The following is a 17450-nucleotide window of genomic DNA, read 5'->3' on the forward strand; positions in this document are numbered from 1 at the left end:
GTGGAACCTTGTCAAAGTCCAGATACATAACATCTACTGATTTCCTCTTGTCCACTTGACTGGTCACATCCTCAAAAATTCCAGAAGATTTGTCAATCATGATTTCCCTTTAGTGAATCCATACCAACTAGCACCGATTCTGTTACTGCTTTCCAAATGCTCAGTTATTACATCCTTAATGATTGACTCCAGCATTCTCCCCACCACTGATGTCAGGCTAACTGGTCTATAATTCCCCACTTTCTCTCCCCCTTCCTTTTTAAAGAGTGGAGTACATTAGCTACCCTCCAATCCATTGGAACTCTTCCACAGTCTATAAATGTTGGAAAATAATTACCAATGCATCTGCTATTTCTCGGGCCACTTCCTTAAGTATTCTGGGATACAGAGTATCAGGCCCTGGAGACTTATTGGATTTTAATCCCATCAATTTCCCCAAAACCAATTCCTGACTAATAGGATTTCCTTCAGTTCCTCCTTCAGGCTTGAGCCTCTGTCCCCTTGTAGTTCTGGAAAGTTATTTGGGTCCTCCTTAATGAAGACAGATCCAAAGTATCTGTTGAACTGGCTCTGTCATCTCTTTATTGTCCATTATGAATTCACCTGATGCCACCTGCAAGGAACCTACATCTCTCTTCACCAGTCTTTTTCTTTTCACGTTTCTATAGAAGCTTTTGCCATTGATTTTCTGCAGCTTACCTTCGTATTCTACCTTCCCTTTCCAAATTAAACCCTTGGTCCTCCCTCCTCCTGCTGAATTTTAAATTTCTCCCAGTACATGTTTGGCAGCAGTTTCTGACCTTGTTAGCGATGGGTGAGCCACCTTCCCTGTTTTACTCTGACACCAGACTGCGATGTACCACTGTTGCAGTTAATCTGTGTGTTCTTTAACTATCTGCCATTGCCCATCCACTAGCCACCCCTGAAGGATCCTGGCCAGTTTATTCTTGCCAATCCATGCCTCATACCATCAAAGTTCGCTTTCTTTAAGTTCAGGACCCTAGCTTCAGCTTTAATTGTGTCACTCTCCACCTTAATGAAGAATTCTACCACATTATGATCACTGTTCCCAAAGGATCTCACACCACAGCGTTGCTAATTAATCCTCTCTCATTACATAACACCCAGTCTAGGGTGGCCAGCTCTCTGGTCAGTTCCTTGACATATTGGTCACAGAAACCATCCATCATACATTCCAGGGAATCCTCCACCATCACATTGATTGAACTGACAAACTGGTAGCAATATGTAGATTGAAGTCACCCATAATAACTGCTTTAACCTTACTGCATACATCTCTACTTTCCTGCTAGATATAATCCCCAATATTACACCAACAGCTGGTCTGTACACAACTCCCACTAACGTCTTTATCCCTTTAGAGTTCTGCAGCTCCACCCATTGTATAGGCTAATGTCCTCAGTTACTATTGTGTTAATCTCCTCCTTAACCAGCCACACTACCTCACCCCTTTCTGTCTGTCTTTCCTGAAAAGTGAATAAACCTGGTTGTCCAGTTCCCAGCCTTGGTCACCCTGGAGCCAGGTCTCTGTGATCCCAATTGCATTATATTTATTAATAGCTGTTTGCACAGTTAATTCATCAACTTTATTACAAATACTCTCCTGGATGGAGAATGATGGGAGGCAGCCAGGGGATTACCGGATGAATTTGTAATCGACACATTCACGGGCAGAGTGAGACATTAACACAGAGCTGGCAGAGCCTCCTGGTGACTGGGAGAGCCAGGCACAGAGCCACGCTGGGATTCTGCAGTTGTATTTTAAGTGTTTTCCAAAGCTTGACCAGTTGTTCTCTATGAAACTGAATCCACATTCTCTGCTGTTAGGCTGAGCATTTTCAGTCCTTGGTTCAGACTTTGTTGGGTCACTTGACACAGACCGAGAGGAAGCTGACAGATGGACAGATCCTGCAGGAGCAGGAAGCTCTGCTGGAATTTAAACACCAGCACCAGGTGGGTTAGATCGAGGGGATGGTACAGAGAGAGGGAACAGGGCAGCACCGAGAGGGAGGATTGGGATGCAGTGAAGAGGTAGGGGGAGAGGCTGGGAAGTGGAGGGGGAGAAGAGAGGGAGAGGGAGGGAGGGAGGTGGGGGTGAGGGGAGAGGGAGGGAGGTGGGGGTGAGGGGAGAGGGAGGGAGGTGGGGGTAAGGGAAGAGGGAGGTAGGGGAGTGAGGGGCGAGGGAGGGAAGTGGGGGGGTGAGGGGAGAGGGAGGGAGGTGGAGGGTGAGGGGAGAGGGAGGGAGGTGGGGGTAAGGGAAGAGGGAGGTGGGGTGTAAGGGGAGAGGGAGGTGGGGGGGTGAGGCGAGAGCAGGGGAGGTGGGGGGCGAGGGGAGAGGGAGGGAGGTGGGGGTAAGGGGAGAGGGAGGTAGGGGGTGAGGGGAGAGGGAGGTAGGGGGGTGAGGGGAGAGGGAGGGAGGTGGGGGGTGAGGGGAGAGGGAGGTGGGGGGTAAGGGGAGAGGGAGGGAGGTGGGGGGGTAAGGTGAGAGGGAAGGAGGTGGGGGTAAGGGGAGAGGGAGGGAGGTGGGGGTAAGAGGAGAGGGAGGTGGGGGGTAAGGGGAGAGGGAGGGAGGTGGGGGTGAGGGGAGGGAGAGGGAGGTGGGGGGTGAGGGGAGGGAGAGGGAGGTGGGGGATGAGGGGAGGGAGAGGGAGGTGGGGGAGTGAGGTGAGACGGAGGGAGGTGGGGGGTGAGGGCAGAGGGAGGTGGGGGGTGAGGGGAGGGAGAGGGAGGTGGGGGAGTGAGGGAGGTGGGGGAGTGAGGGGAGAGGGAGGGAGGTGGGGGAGTGAGGGGAGAGGGAGGGAGGTGGGGGGTGAGGGGAGAGGGAGGGAGGTGGGGATGAGGGGAGAGGGAGTAAGGTGGGTGGGTGAGGGGAGGTTGGAGGGTGAGGGGAGTGGGAGGTTGGAGGGTGAGAGGAGAGGGAGGTGGGGGATGAGGGGAGAGGAAAGTGAGGGGAGAGGGAGGTGGGGGATGAGGGGAGAGGGAAGTGGGGGGTAAGGGGAGAGGGAGGTGGGGGGTTGAGGGGAGAGGGAGGGAGGTGGAGAGGTGAGGGGAGAGGGAGGGAGGTGGGGGAGAGGGAGGGAGGTGGGGGTGAGGGGAGAGGGAGGGAGGTGGGGGAGAGGGAGGGAGGTGGGGGGGTGAGGGGAGAGGGAGGGAGGTGGGAGTAAGGGGAGAGGGAGGTAGGGGGAAAGGGGAGTGGGAGGTGGGGGGTAAGGGGTGAGGGAGGAGGGTTGGGGGGTGAGGGGAGAGAGAGGGAGGTTGGAGGGTGAGGGGAGAGGGAGGTGGGGGGGGTGAGGGGAGAGGGAAGGAGGTGGCGAGGTGAGGGGAGAGGGAGGGAGTTGGGGTGAGGGGAGAGGGTGGTGGGGGGGGTGAGGGGAGAGGGAGGGAAGTGGGGGTAAGGGGAGAGGGAAGTGGGGGGTTGAGGGGAGAGGGAGGGAATGGGGGTAAGGGGAGAGAGATGTGGGGGGGGTGAAGGGAGAGGGAGAGAGGTGGGGGTAAGGGGAGAGGGAGGTGGGGTGAGGGGAGAGGGAGGGAGGTGGGGATGAGGGGAGAGGGAGGTGGGAGGGTGAGGGGAGAGGGAGGGAGGTTGGGGGGTGAGGGGAGAGGGATGGAGGTGGGGGGGTGAGGGGAATGGGAGGGAGGTGGGGGTAAGAGGAGAGGGAGGTGGGGGGTAAGGGGAGAGGGAGGGAGGTGGGGGGTAAGGGGAGAGGGAGGGAGGTGGGGGTAAGAGGAGAGGGAGGTGGGGGGTAAGGGGAGAGGGAGGGAGGTGGGGGTAAGGGGAGAGGGAGGTGGGGGATGAGGGGAGGGAGAGGGAGGTGGGGGAGTGAGGTGAGACGGAGGGAGGTGGGGGGTGAGGGCAGAGGGAGGTGGGGGGTGAGGGGAGGGAGAGGGAGGTGGGGGAGTGAGGGGGGAGGGAGGGAGGTGGGGGAGTGAGGGGAGAGGGAGGGAGGTGGGGGAGTGAGGGGAGAGGGAGGGAGGTGGGGGGTGAGGGGAGAGGGAGGGAGGTGGGGATAAGGGGAGAGGGAGTAAGGTGGGGGGGTGAGGGGAGGTTGGAGGGTGAGGGGAGTGGGAGGTTGGAGGGTGAGAGGAGAGGGAGGTGGGGGGGTGAGGGGAGAGGAAAGTGGGGAGGTGAGGGGAGAGGGAGGTGGGGGATGAGGGGAGAGGGAAGTGGGGGGTAAGGGGAGAGGGAGGTGGGGGATGAGGGGAGAGGGAAGTGGGGGGTAAGGGGAGAGGGAGGTGGGGGGTTGAGGGGAGAGGGAGGGAGGTGGGGGAGAGGGAGGGAAGTGGGGGGGTGAGGGGAGAGGGAGGGAGGTGGGAGTAAGGGGAGAGGGAGGTAGGGGGAAAGGGGAGTGGGAGGTGGGGGGTAAGGGGTGAGGGAGGAGGGTTGGGGGGTGAGGGGAGAGAGAGGGAGGTTGGAGGGTGAGGGGAGAGGGAGGTGGGGGGGTGAGGGGAGAGGGAAGGAGGTGGGGGGGTGAGGGGAGAGGGAGGGAGGTGGGGGAGAGGGAGGGAGGTGGGGGGGTGAGGGGAGAGAGAGGGAGGTTGGAGGGTGAGGGAAGAGGGAGGTGGGGGGGTGAGGGGAGAGGGAAGGAGGTGGGGGGTGAGGGGAGAGGGAAGGAGGTGGGGGGGTGAGGGGAGAGGGAAGGAGGTGGGGGGGTGAGGGGAGAGGGAAGGAGGTGGCGAGGTGAGGGGAGAGGGAGGGAGTTGGGGTGAGGGGAGAGGGTGGTGGGGGGGTGAGGGGAGAGGGAGGGAAGTGGGGGTAAGGTGAGAGGGAAGTGGGGGGGGTGAGGGGAGAGGGAGGGAATGGGGGTAAGGGGAGAGAGATGTGGGGGGGGTGAAGGGAGAGGGAGAGAGGTGGGGGTAAGGGGAGAGGGAGGTGGGGTGAGGGGAGCGGGAGGGTGGTGGGGATGAGGGGAGAGGGAGGTGGGAGGGTGAGGGGAGAGGGAGGGAGGTTGGGGGGTGAGGGGAGAGGGAGGGAGGTGGGGGGGTGAGGGGAATGGGAGCGAGGTGGGGGTAAGGGGAGTGGGAGGTGAGGGGTAAGGGGTGAGGGAGGAGGGTTGGGGGTGAGGGGAGGGTAAGGGGAGAGAGTGGGAGTTTGGAGGGTGAGGGGAGAGGGAGGTGGGGTGGTGAGGGGACAGGGAAGGAGGTGGCGGGGTGAGGGGAGAGGGAAGGAAGTGGGGGGGTGAGGGGAGAGGGAAGGAGGTGGCGAGGTGAGGGGAGAGGGAGGGAGTTGGGGTGAGGGGAGAGGGTGGTGGGGGGGTGAGGGGAGAGGGAGGGAAGTGGGGGTAAGGGGAGAGGGAAGTGGGGGGGTGAGGGGAGAGGGAGGGAATGGGGGTAAGGGGAGAGAGATGTGGGGGGGTGAAGGGAGAGGGACAGAGGTGGGGGTAAGGGGAGAGGGAGGTAGGGTGAGGGGAGAGGGAGGGAGGTGGGGATGAGGGGAGAGGGAGGTGGGAGGGTGAGGGGAGAGGGAGGGAAGTGGGGGTAAGGGGAGAGGGAAGTGGGGTGGTGAGGGGAGAGGGAGGGAAGTGGGGGTAAGGGGGGAGAGAGGTGGGGGGGTGAGGGGAGGGGAGAGAGGTGGGGGTGAGGGGAGAGGGAGAGAGGTGGGGACGAGGGGAGAGGGAGAGAGGTGGGGGCAAGGGGAGAGGGAGGTGGGGGGGTGAAGGGTGAGGGAGGGAGCTGGGGGGGTGAGGGGATGGTGAGGGGAGAGGGAGGGAGGTTGGAGGGTGAGGGCAAAGGGAGATAGGGGGTGAGGGGAGAGAGAGGGAGGGAGGTGGAGATGAGGGGAGAGGGAGGGAGGTGGGGGTGAGGGGAGAGGGAGGTGGGGGGTGAGGGGAGAGGGAGGGCGGTGGGGGTAAGGAGAGAGGGAGGGTGGAGGGTAAGGGGAGAGGAAGGTGGGGGCGTGAGGGGAGAGGGAGGGAGTTGGGGATGAGGGGAGAGGGAAGCAGGTGGGGGTGAGTGGAGGGAGGGAGGTGGAGGGGTGAGGGGGAGGGAGGGAGGTGAGGGTGAGGGAGGTAGGGAGGTGAGGGAGGTGGGGGTGAGGGGGAGAGGGAGGTGGGGGAGAGGGAGGTGGGGGTGAGGGGGTGAGGGAGGTGGGGATGAGGGGGAGAGGGAGGTGTGGGTGTGGGGGAGAGGGAGGTGGGGTGTGGGGGAGAGGGAGGTGAGGGTGAGGGGAGAGGGAGGGAGGTGGGGGGGTGAGCAGAGAGGGAGGGAGGTGGGGGGGGTGAGGGGAGAGGGAGGGAGGTGGGGGTAAGGGGAGAGGGAGGTGGGGGGGTAAGGGGAGAGGGAGGTGGGGGAGTAAGGGGAGACGGAGGTGGGGGTAAGTGGAGAGGGAAGGAGGTGGGGGTAAGGGGAGAGGGAGGTGGGGCAGTGAGGGGAGAGGGAGGTGGGGGGGGTGAGGGGAGAGGGAGGTGGGGGTTGAGGGGAGAGGGAGGGATGTGGGGGTAAGGGGAGAGGGAGGGAGGTGGGGGTAAGGGGAGAGGGAGGTGGGGCATTGAGGGGAGAGGGAGGTGGGGGTTGAGGGGAGAGAGAGGTGGGGGGGTGAGGGGAGAGGGAGGGAGGTGGGGGGTGAGGGGAGAGGGAGGGAGGTGGGGGTAAGGGGAGAGGGAGGGAGGTGGGGGTAAGGGGAGAGGGAGGTGGGGCGGTGAGGGGAGAGGGAGGTGGGGGTTGAGGGGAGAGGGAGGGATGTGGGGTGGGGTGAGGGGAGAGGGAGGGAAGTGGGCATAAGGGAAGAGGGAGTTGAGGGGTAAGGGGAGAGGGAGGTGGGGGGGATGAGGGGAGAGGGAGGGAGGTGGGGGTAAGGGGAGAGGGAGGTGGGGGGGTGAGGGGAGAGGGAGGGAGGTGGGGGGTGAGGGGAGAGGGAGGGAGGTGGGGGGTGAGGGGAGGGGGGAGGTGGGGAGGTAAGGGGAGAGGGAGGTGAGGGGAGAGGGAGGGAGGTGGGGGCGTGAGGGGAGAGGGAGGGAGGTGGGGGTAAGGGGAGAGGGAGGGAGGTGGGCATAAGGGAAGAGGGAGTTGGGGGGTAAGGGGAGAGGGAGTTGGGGGGGCGAGGGGAGAGGGAAGGAGGTAGGGATAAGGGGAGAGGGAGGTGGGGGGTAAGGGGAGAGGGAGGGAGGTGGGGGTAAGGGGAGAGGGAGGTGGGGGGTGAGGGGAGGGAGAGGGAGGTGGGGAGGGAGGTGAGACGGAGGGAGGTGGGGGTGAGGGCAGAGGGAGGGAGGTGGGGGATGAGGGGAGAGGGAGGGAGGTGGGGATGAGGGGAGAGGGAGTAAGGTGGGGGGGTGAGGGGAGGTTGGAGGGTGAGGGGAGAGGGAGGTTGGAGGGTGAGGGGAGAGGGAGGGAGGTGGGGGGGAGAGGGAGGGAGGTGGGGGAGAGGGAGGGAGGAGGGAGGTGGGGGAGAGGGAGGGAGGTGGGGGGTGGGGCGAGAGGGAGGGAGTTGGGGTGTGAGGGGAGAGGGAGGGAGGTGGGGGGTGAGGGGAATGGGAGGGAGGTGGGGGTAAGGGGAGTGGGAGGTGAGGGATAAGGGGTGAGGGAGGAGGGTTGGGGGTGAGGGGAGGGTAAGGGGAGAGAGAGGGAGGTTGGAGGGTGAGGGGAGAGGGAGGTGGGGGGGTGAGGGGACAGGGAAGGAGGTGGCGGGGTGAGGGGAGAGGGAGGGAGTTGGGGGTGAGGGGAGAAGGTGGGGGGGTGAGGGGAGAGGGAGGGAAGTGGGGGTAAGGGGAGAGGGAAGTGGGGGGGTGAGGGGAGAGGGAGGGAAGTGGGGGTAAGGGGGGAGAGAGGTGGGGGGGTGAGGGGAGAGGGAGAGAGGTGGGGGCGAGGGGAGAGGGAGAGAGGTGGGGGCAAGGGTAGAGGGAGGTGGGGGGGTGAGGGGAGAGGGAGGGAGGTGGGGATGAGGGGAGAGGGAGGTGGGAGGGTGAGGGGAGAGGGAGGGAGGTTGGGAGTGAGGGGAGAGGGAGCTGGGGGTTGAGGGGATGGGGAGGGGAGAGGGAGGGAGGTTGGGGACGAGGGCAAAGGGAGATGGGGGTGAGGGGAGAGGGAGGGAGGTGGAGATGAGGGGAGAGGGAGGGAGGTGGGGGTGAGGGGAGAGGGAGGTGGGGGATGAGGGGAGAGGGAGGGAGGTGGGGGTAAGGGGAGAGGGAGGGAGGTGGGGGTGAGGGGAGAGGGAGGTGGGGGTAAGGAGAGAGGGAGGGTGGAGGGTAAGGGGAGAGCTAGGTGGGGGCGTGAGGGGAGAGGGAGGGAGTTGGGGGTGAGGGGAGAGGGAGGGAGTTGGGGATGAGGGGAGAGGGAGGCAGGTGGGGGTGAGGGGAGAGGGAGGGAGGTGGAGGGGTGAGGAGAGAGGGAGGTAGGGAGGTGAGGGTGAGGGAGGTGGGAGGTGAGGGGGAGAGGGAGGTGGGGGTGAGGGGGAGAGGGAGGTGGGGGTGAGGGGAGAGGGAGGGAGGTGGGGGGTGAGGGGAGAGGGAGGGAGGTAGGGAGGTGAGGGTGAGGGAGGTGGGAGGTGGGGGTGAGGGGGAGAGGGAGGGAGATGGAGGGTAAGGGGAAAGGGAGAGAGGTTGGGGGTGAGGGGAGAGGGAGGGAAGCAGAGAGTGATGGGGAGGGAGGGAAGAGGGTGGTGTAAATTAGTGGGGAGTAGGGAAGGGTGAGCAGGATGGAGGGAGCTGATGTTCTGATATCTGTTTCAGGAGGCCGTTGACAGTCTGGAGCATGAGTATCCAGCTCTGGAGTCTGTCATTGCCCTTGGGAATGAGATCCTGACTTCCTGTAATCCGGAATCAGTCAGCATCATCCAATCCTGGATCAACATGGTACAAACACGATGGGATGAGGTGAGTCCGAAGCATGGTGCAAGATTGAGTTTTTCCAGAGCAGCACTTCCTCATCAGAGACCGTCAAACAGGAGAAATGTAAGATGCGGGTGCCCTCTTCCGACTACTTTTTTTCTGGGTGGCTCAGTGGTTAGCACTGCTGTCTCACAGCGCCATAGACCCGGGTTCAATTCCCACCTCAGGCAACTGTCTGTGTGGAGTTTGCACATTCTCCCCGTGTCTGCGTGGGTTTTCTCCCACAATCCAAAAATATGCAGGTCAGGTGAATTGGCCACGTTAAATTGCCCGTAGTGTTAGGTGAAGGGGTAAGTGTAGGGGAATGGGTCTGGGTGGTTTGCTCTTTGGAGGGTCGGTGTGGACTTGTTGGGCCGAAGGGCCTGTTTCCACATTGTAAGTAATCTAAAAACTAAAAGCAAGAGGAGGCCATTCAGCCCCTGAAGGCCTGCTACCTCATTTCATAGTCATAGAGACTGATAGAGTATTACAGCATGGAGACAGGTCCTTTGGTCCAAATTGGTCTATGCTGACCAAAATGTCTGCCCTCCATAACCCCATTTCCCTGCACTTGGCTCATATCCTTCTAATCCTTTCCTATCCATGTATTTGTCTAAATGCCTTTTAAATGTTATTAATGTTTATGCCTCCACCACTTCTGCTGGCAGCTCATTCCATATGCACATCACCCTGTGTGTAAGAAAGTTGCCTCTCAGGTTCCCTTTTATGTCGTCTTGTCCTCCATTCTCCAACCCTGGGAAAAAGACTTAGTGTATTTACCCTGTCCATGCCTCTCATAATCTTATACACCTCTAAAAAGTTCCCCCTCAGTCTCCCATGCTCAAAAAAACACATTCTAGCTTGTTCAACCTCTCCCTAAAACTCAGACCATGGAGTCCAGACAATATCCTTGTAAATTTCTTCTGTATTCTTTCTAGGTTAGTGACGTCCTTCCTACAACAAGGTGACCAAAACTGAACACAATACTCCAAGCGTGGTCTCACCAACATCCTGGATAACAGCAACATAACTTCCCAACTTCTATACTCAATGACCTGACTGATGAGGGCCAGTGTGCCAAAAGCCTTCATCATTGCCCTGTCCACCTGGGACACCACTTTCAGAGAACTGTGAACCTGAACTCCAAGGTCCCTCTGTTCCATGACACTCCTTAAGGCCCTACCATTCACCGTGAAATTCCTACCTTGATTTGACTTTCCAAAATGCAAGACCACACACTTATCCATACTAAACTCCATAAACTCCCCAGCTGGTCAAGGTCTTGCTGCAATTTCTGATAACCTTCCTCACTGTCCACAATGCTGCTTAGTTTAGAGTCAACAGCAAATTAATGAATGCCTTGGACATTCTCATCCAAATCATTGATATAGGTAACAAACAGCAATGGACCCAACACTGACCCCTGAGGTACTCCACTACTCACAAGCCTCCAGTCTGACAAGCATCCTTCCACTATTACCCTCTGCGTCCTACCATCAAACCAATTGGGTATCCAATTTGCCAGCTGACCCTGGATTCCATAAGGTCTAACCTTCCAGAGCTACCTGCCTTGTGGAACCTTAAAAGGCCTGACTGAAATTCAGCACTAGGTCTACCGCCCCACCCTCATCAATCTTCCTGGTCACTTTATCAAAGAACTCTAACAACTTTGTGAGGCATTTAATATGATTATGACTGATTTCATCTCAGCCTCAACTCCACTAACCTGCCCACTCTCCATAACCCTCAAACACACCACTGTTGAAAATCACCTCAGACACTGAGGCAGTCTGTGTTCAAATGCAACAAGGTCTGGACAATATCCAGGCTTGGGCTGACAAATGACAAGTAATGTTCACACCACTCAAATGCCAGGCTATGACCATCACCAATAAGAGACATCTCCCCTTGACATTCAATGGTGTCACCATCACTGAATTCCCTACTACCAACATCCTTGGGGTTACATTGGCCAGAAGCTCAACTGGACTCACCACATAAATATAAGAGAAAATTATTGCAGTTCCTCGAGTCTATACTGAAAACAATAAAATCACAGCAGGTCAGGCAGCATCCATGCAGAGAGATCAAGCTAGTGTTTCGAGTCTAGATGACCCTTCATTCGAAAGTCATCCATTCCCAAAATGACATCTTGCTGTCTTTCCATGGATGCTGCCTGACTTGCTGTGACTTTCATCATTTTTTGTTTTCACTACATAAAGATAGAGTAGGTCAGAGGCTGGGAATACTACAGCAAATAATTCACCTCCTGACTCCCCAAAGCCTGTCCATCATCTCCAAGGCACAAGTCAGGAATGTGATGGAATACTGTTGGGTGTGTCTTGCTGGAAAAGCACAGCAGGTCAGGCAGCATCTGAAGAGCAGGAGAATCAGAGCCCTTTATCAGATGGAATACTCCCCATTTGCCCTGGATGGGGGCAGCTCCAACAACACTCAAGCTTGACACCATCCAGGACAAAGCAGCCACTTGATTGGCACCACATCCACAAGCATCCCCTCCCTCCACCACCGACACTCAGTAGCATCAGTGCGTACTATCTACAAGATGCACTGCAGAAATTTACCAAAGACCCTCAGACAGCACCTTCCAAACCCAGAACCACTTCCATCTGGAAAGACAATAGCAGCAGAACACCACCCCCTGTAGGTTCCCCTCCACTGCCCACCCTATCTTGGAAATATATTGCTGGTCCTTCACTGTCACCGGGTCAGAATCCTGGAATTCCCTCACTAAGGGACATTGTGGGTCTACCTACAGCACATGGACTGCAGCGGTTCAAGAAAACAGCTCACCCCAACCTTCTCAAGGGGCAATTAGGGACGGGCAATGAATATGACCCAGCCAGTGACACTCATATCCCTCAAGTGGAAAAAAAAGGTTGGGATCCAAGGACCAAACCCAGTGGCACTACACTAGTTAAACCCTGCTAACCAAAGTAACCCTACTAACCAGACTAACCCTGCTAACTAAATCCTGCTAACCAGACCCATTTATCTTGACTTGCTGCTTTCTGTTGGTTAATAAATTATACTTAGCTCAAATTTGTTAAGTATGTCCAGGATATCTTTCTCAATCAATTTGGAGATGGTCCAAATTGAAGAGATGGGGCAAAACCTGACCTCCAGTTGGGAAATAAAGCAGACAAATGACTGAGGTGTTAATGGGGATGCACTTTGGGACCAGTGACCATACTTCTTTTAGTTTTAAATTAGTTACAGAAAAGGATAAGTCCAGCCCACAAGTTAAAGTTCTAAATTGCGGCAAGGTCAATTTTAATGGTCTTAGTCAGGAACTTTCAAAAGTTGATCGGTGGAGGCTGTTTTCGGGTAAAGGGACATCTAGCAAGTGGGAGGGTTTAAAAAGTGAGATAATGAGAGTTCAGGGACAGCATGTTCCTGTTAGTGTGAAGGACAAAATTGGCAAGAGTAGGGAACTCCGGATGACTAGAAACATTGAGGTTCTGGTCAAGAAAAATTAGGAGGTATATGTCAGATATAGACAGCTGGGATCAAGTGACTCCCTCAGTATATTGGGCATGTAACAGCACACTTGGGAGCATAGGCTGTCAGGGAAGGATGTCGAGGAAATGTGGAACTTTTTCAAGGAACAGATACGACGTGTCCTTGATATGTATGTACCTGTCAGGCAGGAAAGAGATGGTCGTGTGAGGGAACCTTGGTTGATGAGGGAGGTTGAATGTCTTGTAAGGAGGAAGAAGGAGGCTTACATAAGGTTGAGGAAACAGGGTTCAGACAGAGCAGTGGAGGGATACAGGATAGCCAGAAGGGACCTGAAGAAAGGGATTAGGAGAGCTAAGAGGGGGCATGAAAAATCTTTGGCGGGTAGGATCAAGGATAACCCCAAGGCATTTTATGCGTATGTGAGAAACATGAGAATGATGAGAACGAGGGTAGGTCCGATCAAGGACAGTAGTGGGAGACTGTGTATTGAGTCGGAAGAGTTGGGGGAGGTCTTGATTGAGTACATTTCTTCAGTATTTACAAACGAGAGGGACTGTATTGTTGAAGAGGAGAGTGTGAAACAGACTGGTAAGCTAGAGGAGATACTTGTTAGGAAGGAAGACGTGTTGGGCATTTTGAACAACTTAAGGATAGACAAGTCCCCCAGGCCTGACGGGATATATCCTAGGATTATGTGGGAAGCAAGAGAGGAAATTGCAGTACCGTTGGCAATGATCTTTTCGTCTTCACTGTCAACGGGGGTGGTACCAGGGGACTGGAGAGTGGTGAATGTTGTGCCCCTGTCCAAAAAAGAGAATAGGGATAACCCCGGGAATTACAGGCCAGTTAGTCTTACTTCGGTCGTAGGCAAAGTAATGGAAAGGGTACTGAGGGATAGGATTTATGAGTATCTGGAAAGACACTGCTTGATTAGGGACAGCCAGCACGGATTTGTGAGGGGTAGGTCTTGCCTTACAAGTCTATTGAATTCTTTGAGGAGGTGACCAAGCATGTGGATGAGGGTAGAGCAGTGGATGTAGTGTACATGGATTTTAGAAAGGCATTTGATAAGGTTCGAGGAGAAAGTGAGGTCTGCAGATGCTGGAGATCAGAGCTGGAAATGTGTTGCTGGAAAAGCGCAGCAGGTCAGGCAGCATCCAGGAAACAGGAGGATCGACGTTTCGGGCATAAGCCCTTCTTCAGGGAATCCACTCAGGTGGATGGAGCTTGTAAGAGGGCCTATGGTGTATTAGCGTTCATTAGCAGAGGGATTGAATTCAAGAGTCGTGAGGTGATGTTGCAGCTGTACAGGACCACGGTAAGGCCACATTTGGAGTACTGTGTGCAGTTCTGGTCGCCTCATTTTAAGAAAGATGTGGAAGCTTTGGAGAGGGTGCAGAGGAGATTTACCAGGATGTTGCCTGGAATGGAGAATAGGTCGTACGAGGAAAGGTTGAGAGTGCTAGGCCTTTTCTCATTGGAACGGCGAAGGTTGAGGGGTGACTTGATAGAGGTTTATAAGATGATCAGAGGAATTGATAGAGTAGACAGAAACTTTTTCCCTGGGTACAACAGAGTGTTATAAGGGGACATAAATTTAAGGTGAAGGGTGGAAGGTATAGGGGGGATGTCAGGGGTAGGTTCTTTACCCAGAGAGTGGTGGGGGCATGGAATGCACTGCCCGTGGGAGTGGTAGAGTCAGAATCTTTGGTGACCTTTAAGCAGCAATTGGATAGGTACATGGATGGGTGCTTAAGCTAGGACAAATGTTCGGCACAACATCGTGGGCCGAATGGCCTGTTCTGTGCTGTATTGTTCTATGTTCTATGTTCTACTTCAGATGGAAATCAGGAGGGCAAAAAGGGAACATCACGTAGTTTTGGCAGATAAGGTAAAGGAGAATGCAGAGAGTTTCTACAAGTATGTTAAGGGCACAAGAGTAATGAGGGAGAGAATAGGGCCCCTTAAAGATCAATGAGGCAGTCTGTGAGTGAAGTCACAGGAGATAGGTAAGAGCCTAAATGAATATTTCTCATCAGTGTGCTACAAGGATTGGTGCTAGATTCATTGTTGTTCATCATTTGTACAATGACTTGGATGAGAATGTAGGAGGAACGGTTAGTAAGTTTGGGGACGACACTGAAATTGGTGGTGTAGTGGACAGGTTGTCTAAGAATACAACATCTTGATCAACTGGGCCAAGGAATGATGGATGGAGTTTAATTCAGATAAATGCAAGGTGTTGCATTTTGGTAGGGCAAGCTGGAGCAGGTCTTACACAGTTCATGGCAGGGCTCTGGGGAATGGTGTTGAACAAGGTGTATGGCATCACAGGTAGACAGGCTGATGAAGCAGCCTTCATTGGTCAGAGGGCTGAGTACAAGACATTGATTTGGACTACTGCATACAATTCTGGTCACCCTGCTACATGAAGGATATTATTAAACTGGAAAGCAAGGATGTTCTTGAATGGGTTGGGACTTTTATTGAGGTGACTTTACAGAGGTTTATGATTAGATTCCCTAGTGTGGAAACAGGCCCTTCGACCCAACCAGTCTACACTGACCCTCTGAAGAGTAACCCCCCCAGTCCCATTTCCCTCTGACTAATGCACCTAACACTATGGGCAATTTAGCCTGGCCAATTCACCTGGCCTGCACATCTTTGGACTGTGGGAGGAAACCCACGCAGACACGGGGAGAATGTGCAAGCTCCACACAGACAGTCACCTGAGGCTGGGATCAAACCTGGGACCCTAGTGCTGTGAGGCAGCAGTGCTAACCACTGAGCTACTGTGCTGCCCGTTTACAAAAATCACGAGGAGCATGGATAGCTGAATTACCAAGGTCTTTTCTCCATGGTAAAGGTAGTCAAAAAGTAGACGGAATAGGTTTAAGGGGAGGAAAGATTTAAAAGGGATCTGAGTGGCAACGTTTTCACACAGAGGGTGGTGTGTGTATGGAGTGAGCTGCCAGAGGAAGTGGTGTAGGCTCGTACAATTAGAACATTTAAAAGTCATTTGGACAGGTACATGAATTGGAAAGGTGAAGAGGGATATGGGCCAAATGCAGACAAATCCGACTAGTTGAGTTGAGGAAACCTGGTCAGCATGGACACGTTGAACCGAAGGGTCTGTTTCTGTGCTGTATGACTAAGCAAACCCAAGCACTTAACTAAGTGAAGTAATTTCGAAGGGTTACTTTGTGAAACAATGTTTGAAAGTTCACAATGGTCATCTGGTGATCCCTTTTATAAAACATCCAGGTATCTCCACAGAACTTGAAATTCTTTATTCTTTCATTTGTTGTTGGCGTCGCTGTTTGAGCTGTCAGTTACTGCCCTTCACTAATTACCCTTGAACTGGTGGCCTGATTGGGCATTTCAGGGGGCAGTTAAAACTCAAACACATTGCTGTCGATATGGAGTCATATGTACACCAGACTGGACAATGATAGAAACATAGGAGTAGGCCATTCAGCCTACTAAGTCTGCCCTGGCTGTGATGGAGCCAGCGTAGGCCAGCACAGTGGCTCAGTGGTTAGCACTGCGGCCTCTCAGCACCAGGGACCCAGGTTCAATTCCAACCTTGGGCAACACTCTGTGTGGAGTTTGCACATTCTCCCCATGTCTGTGTGGGTTTCCTCCCACAGTCCAAAGCTGTGCAGGTCAGGGTGGATTGACCATGGGAAATGCAGAGATAAAGGGTAAGGGTAGTCTGTTATTTGAAGGGTCAGTATGGATTTGAGGGGCTGAATGGCCTGCTTCCACATTGTAGGGACTCGATGATTCGGACATTCAGTGTGATCCTGGCTGGTTGAACATTTCAATATCTTTGGTCACCTTCACAGAGACCAGATTTATCTTCCAGGTTTATTAATTAATGTTAACTTCAATGTTTTGTTTTTGTTGGATTTGAAAACAAATTTTTGAAAGCAAAGGGCTTTGAATTAATTGTCTCGTGATCATCACATTACACCACAATCCCACCCCCCTCATTTTATCACAATTCCATTTTCCAACAGTTTGTTAAATCTCGTGTGTGTCTCTGGTTGAGTTGCAGGTCAGGAGCGGGGCCAGTTGCCAGGGAGATCGAGTGGAAGCAGCAATGTTGTCCCTTCATTTGGAGCAACAGGATTTGCAGCATCTACAGGAATGGCTGGAGGAAACAGCAGAGTCACTGAGTCGGAGAGACCAGGAGGCTCTCTCCGAAAATATTGGGCAGCTGGAGGAGCTGCTAACCGAGCACTCAGTGAGGACACCCCTCACCCCCATTAACACAGCACTCAGTGAGGACACCCCCCACCCCCATTAACCCAGCACTCAGTGAGGACACCCCCCACCCCCATTAACCCAGCACTCAGTGAGGACACCCCCCACCCCCATTAACCCAGCACTCAGTGAGGACACCTCCCCCCCATTAACCCAGCACTCAGTGAGGACACCCCCCACCCCCATTAATCCAGCACTCAGTGAGGACACCCCCCCCCCATTAACCCAGCACTCAGTGAGGACACCCCCCACCACCATTAACAAAGCACTCAGTGAGGACACCCCCCACCCCCATTAATCCAGCACTCAGTGAGGACACCCCCCCCCTCCATTAACCCAGCACTCAGTGAGGACACCCCCCACCCCCATTAACCCAGCACTCAGTGAGGACACCCCCCACCCCCATTAACCCAGCACTCAGTGAGGACCCCACCCCCCCATTAACCCAGCACTCAGTGAGGACACCGACTCTCCCCCCCCCACCCCCACCACCATTAACCCAGCACTCAGTGAGGACACCCCCCACCCCCATTAATCCAGCACTCAGTGAGGACAACCCCCCCCCCATTAACCCAGCACTCAGTGAGGACCCCACCCCCCATTAACCCAGCACTCAGTGAGGACCCTACCCCCAATTAACCCAGCACTCAGTGAGGACACCCCTCCCCCCCCTCCCCCCACTAACCCAGCACTCAGTGAGGACAGCCCCCACCCCCATTAACTCAACACTCAGTGAGGACACCCTCCCTCCCCCCACCCCCATTAACCCTGCACTCAGTGAGGACACCCCCCCTCCCCCCCACCCCCATTAACCAAGCACTCAGTGAGGACATCCCCCCCCCCCCCATTAACCCAGCACTCAGTGAGGACACCCCCCCC

General features: G+C 55.4%; 1 protein-coding gene across 4 annotated transcripts in view; it reads left to right on the top strand.

Annotated features, from left to right (window-relative positions):
- LOC148146823 (microtubule-actin cross-linking factor 1, isoforms 6/7-like) overlaps positions 1 to 17450 on the top strand; it is a 179281-nt gene that overhangs the window by 71127 nt on the left and 90704 nt on the right. For 3 of the 4 annotated variants that reach the window (XM_087996923.1, XM_087996924.1, XM_087996926.1), the window contains exons 5-7: positions 1849 to 1974; positions 8682 to 8825; positions 16363 to 16551. In XM_087996923.1, coding sequence (XP_087853049.1) covers positions 1849 to 1974; positions 8682 to 8825; positions 16363 to 16551 — 459 coding nt within the window. The remainder of the gene's footprint in view (positions 1 to 1848; positions 1975 to 8681; positions 8826 to 16362; positions 16552 to 17450) is intronic. The other variant, XM_087996925.1, reaches the window with a different exon arrangement.

The sequence above is a fragment of the Chiloscyllium plagiosum genome, unplaced genomic scaffold (assembly GCF_037043375.1).
Source record: "Chiloscyllium plagiosum isolate Xiang-an unplaced genomic scaffold, Cpla_swu_hap1 HiC_scaffold_19, whole genome shotgun sequence".
Lineage (NCBI taxonomy): Eukaryota > Metazoa > Chordata > Chondrichthyes > Orectolobiformes > Hemiscylliidae > Chiloscyllium > Chiloscyllium plagiosum.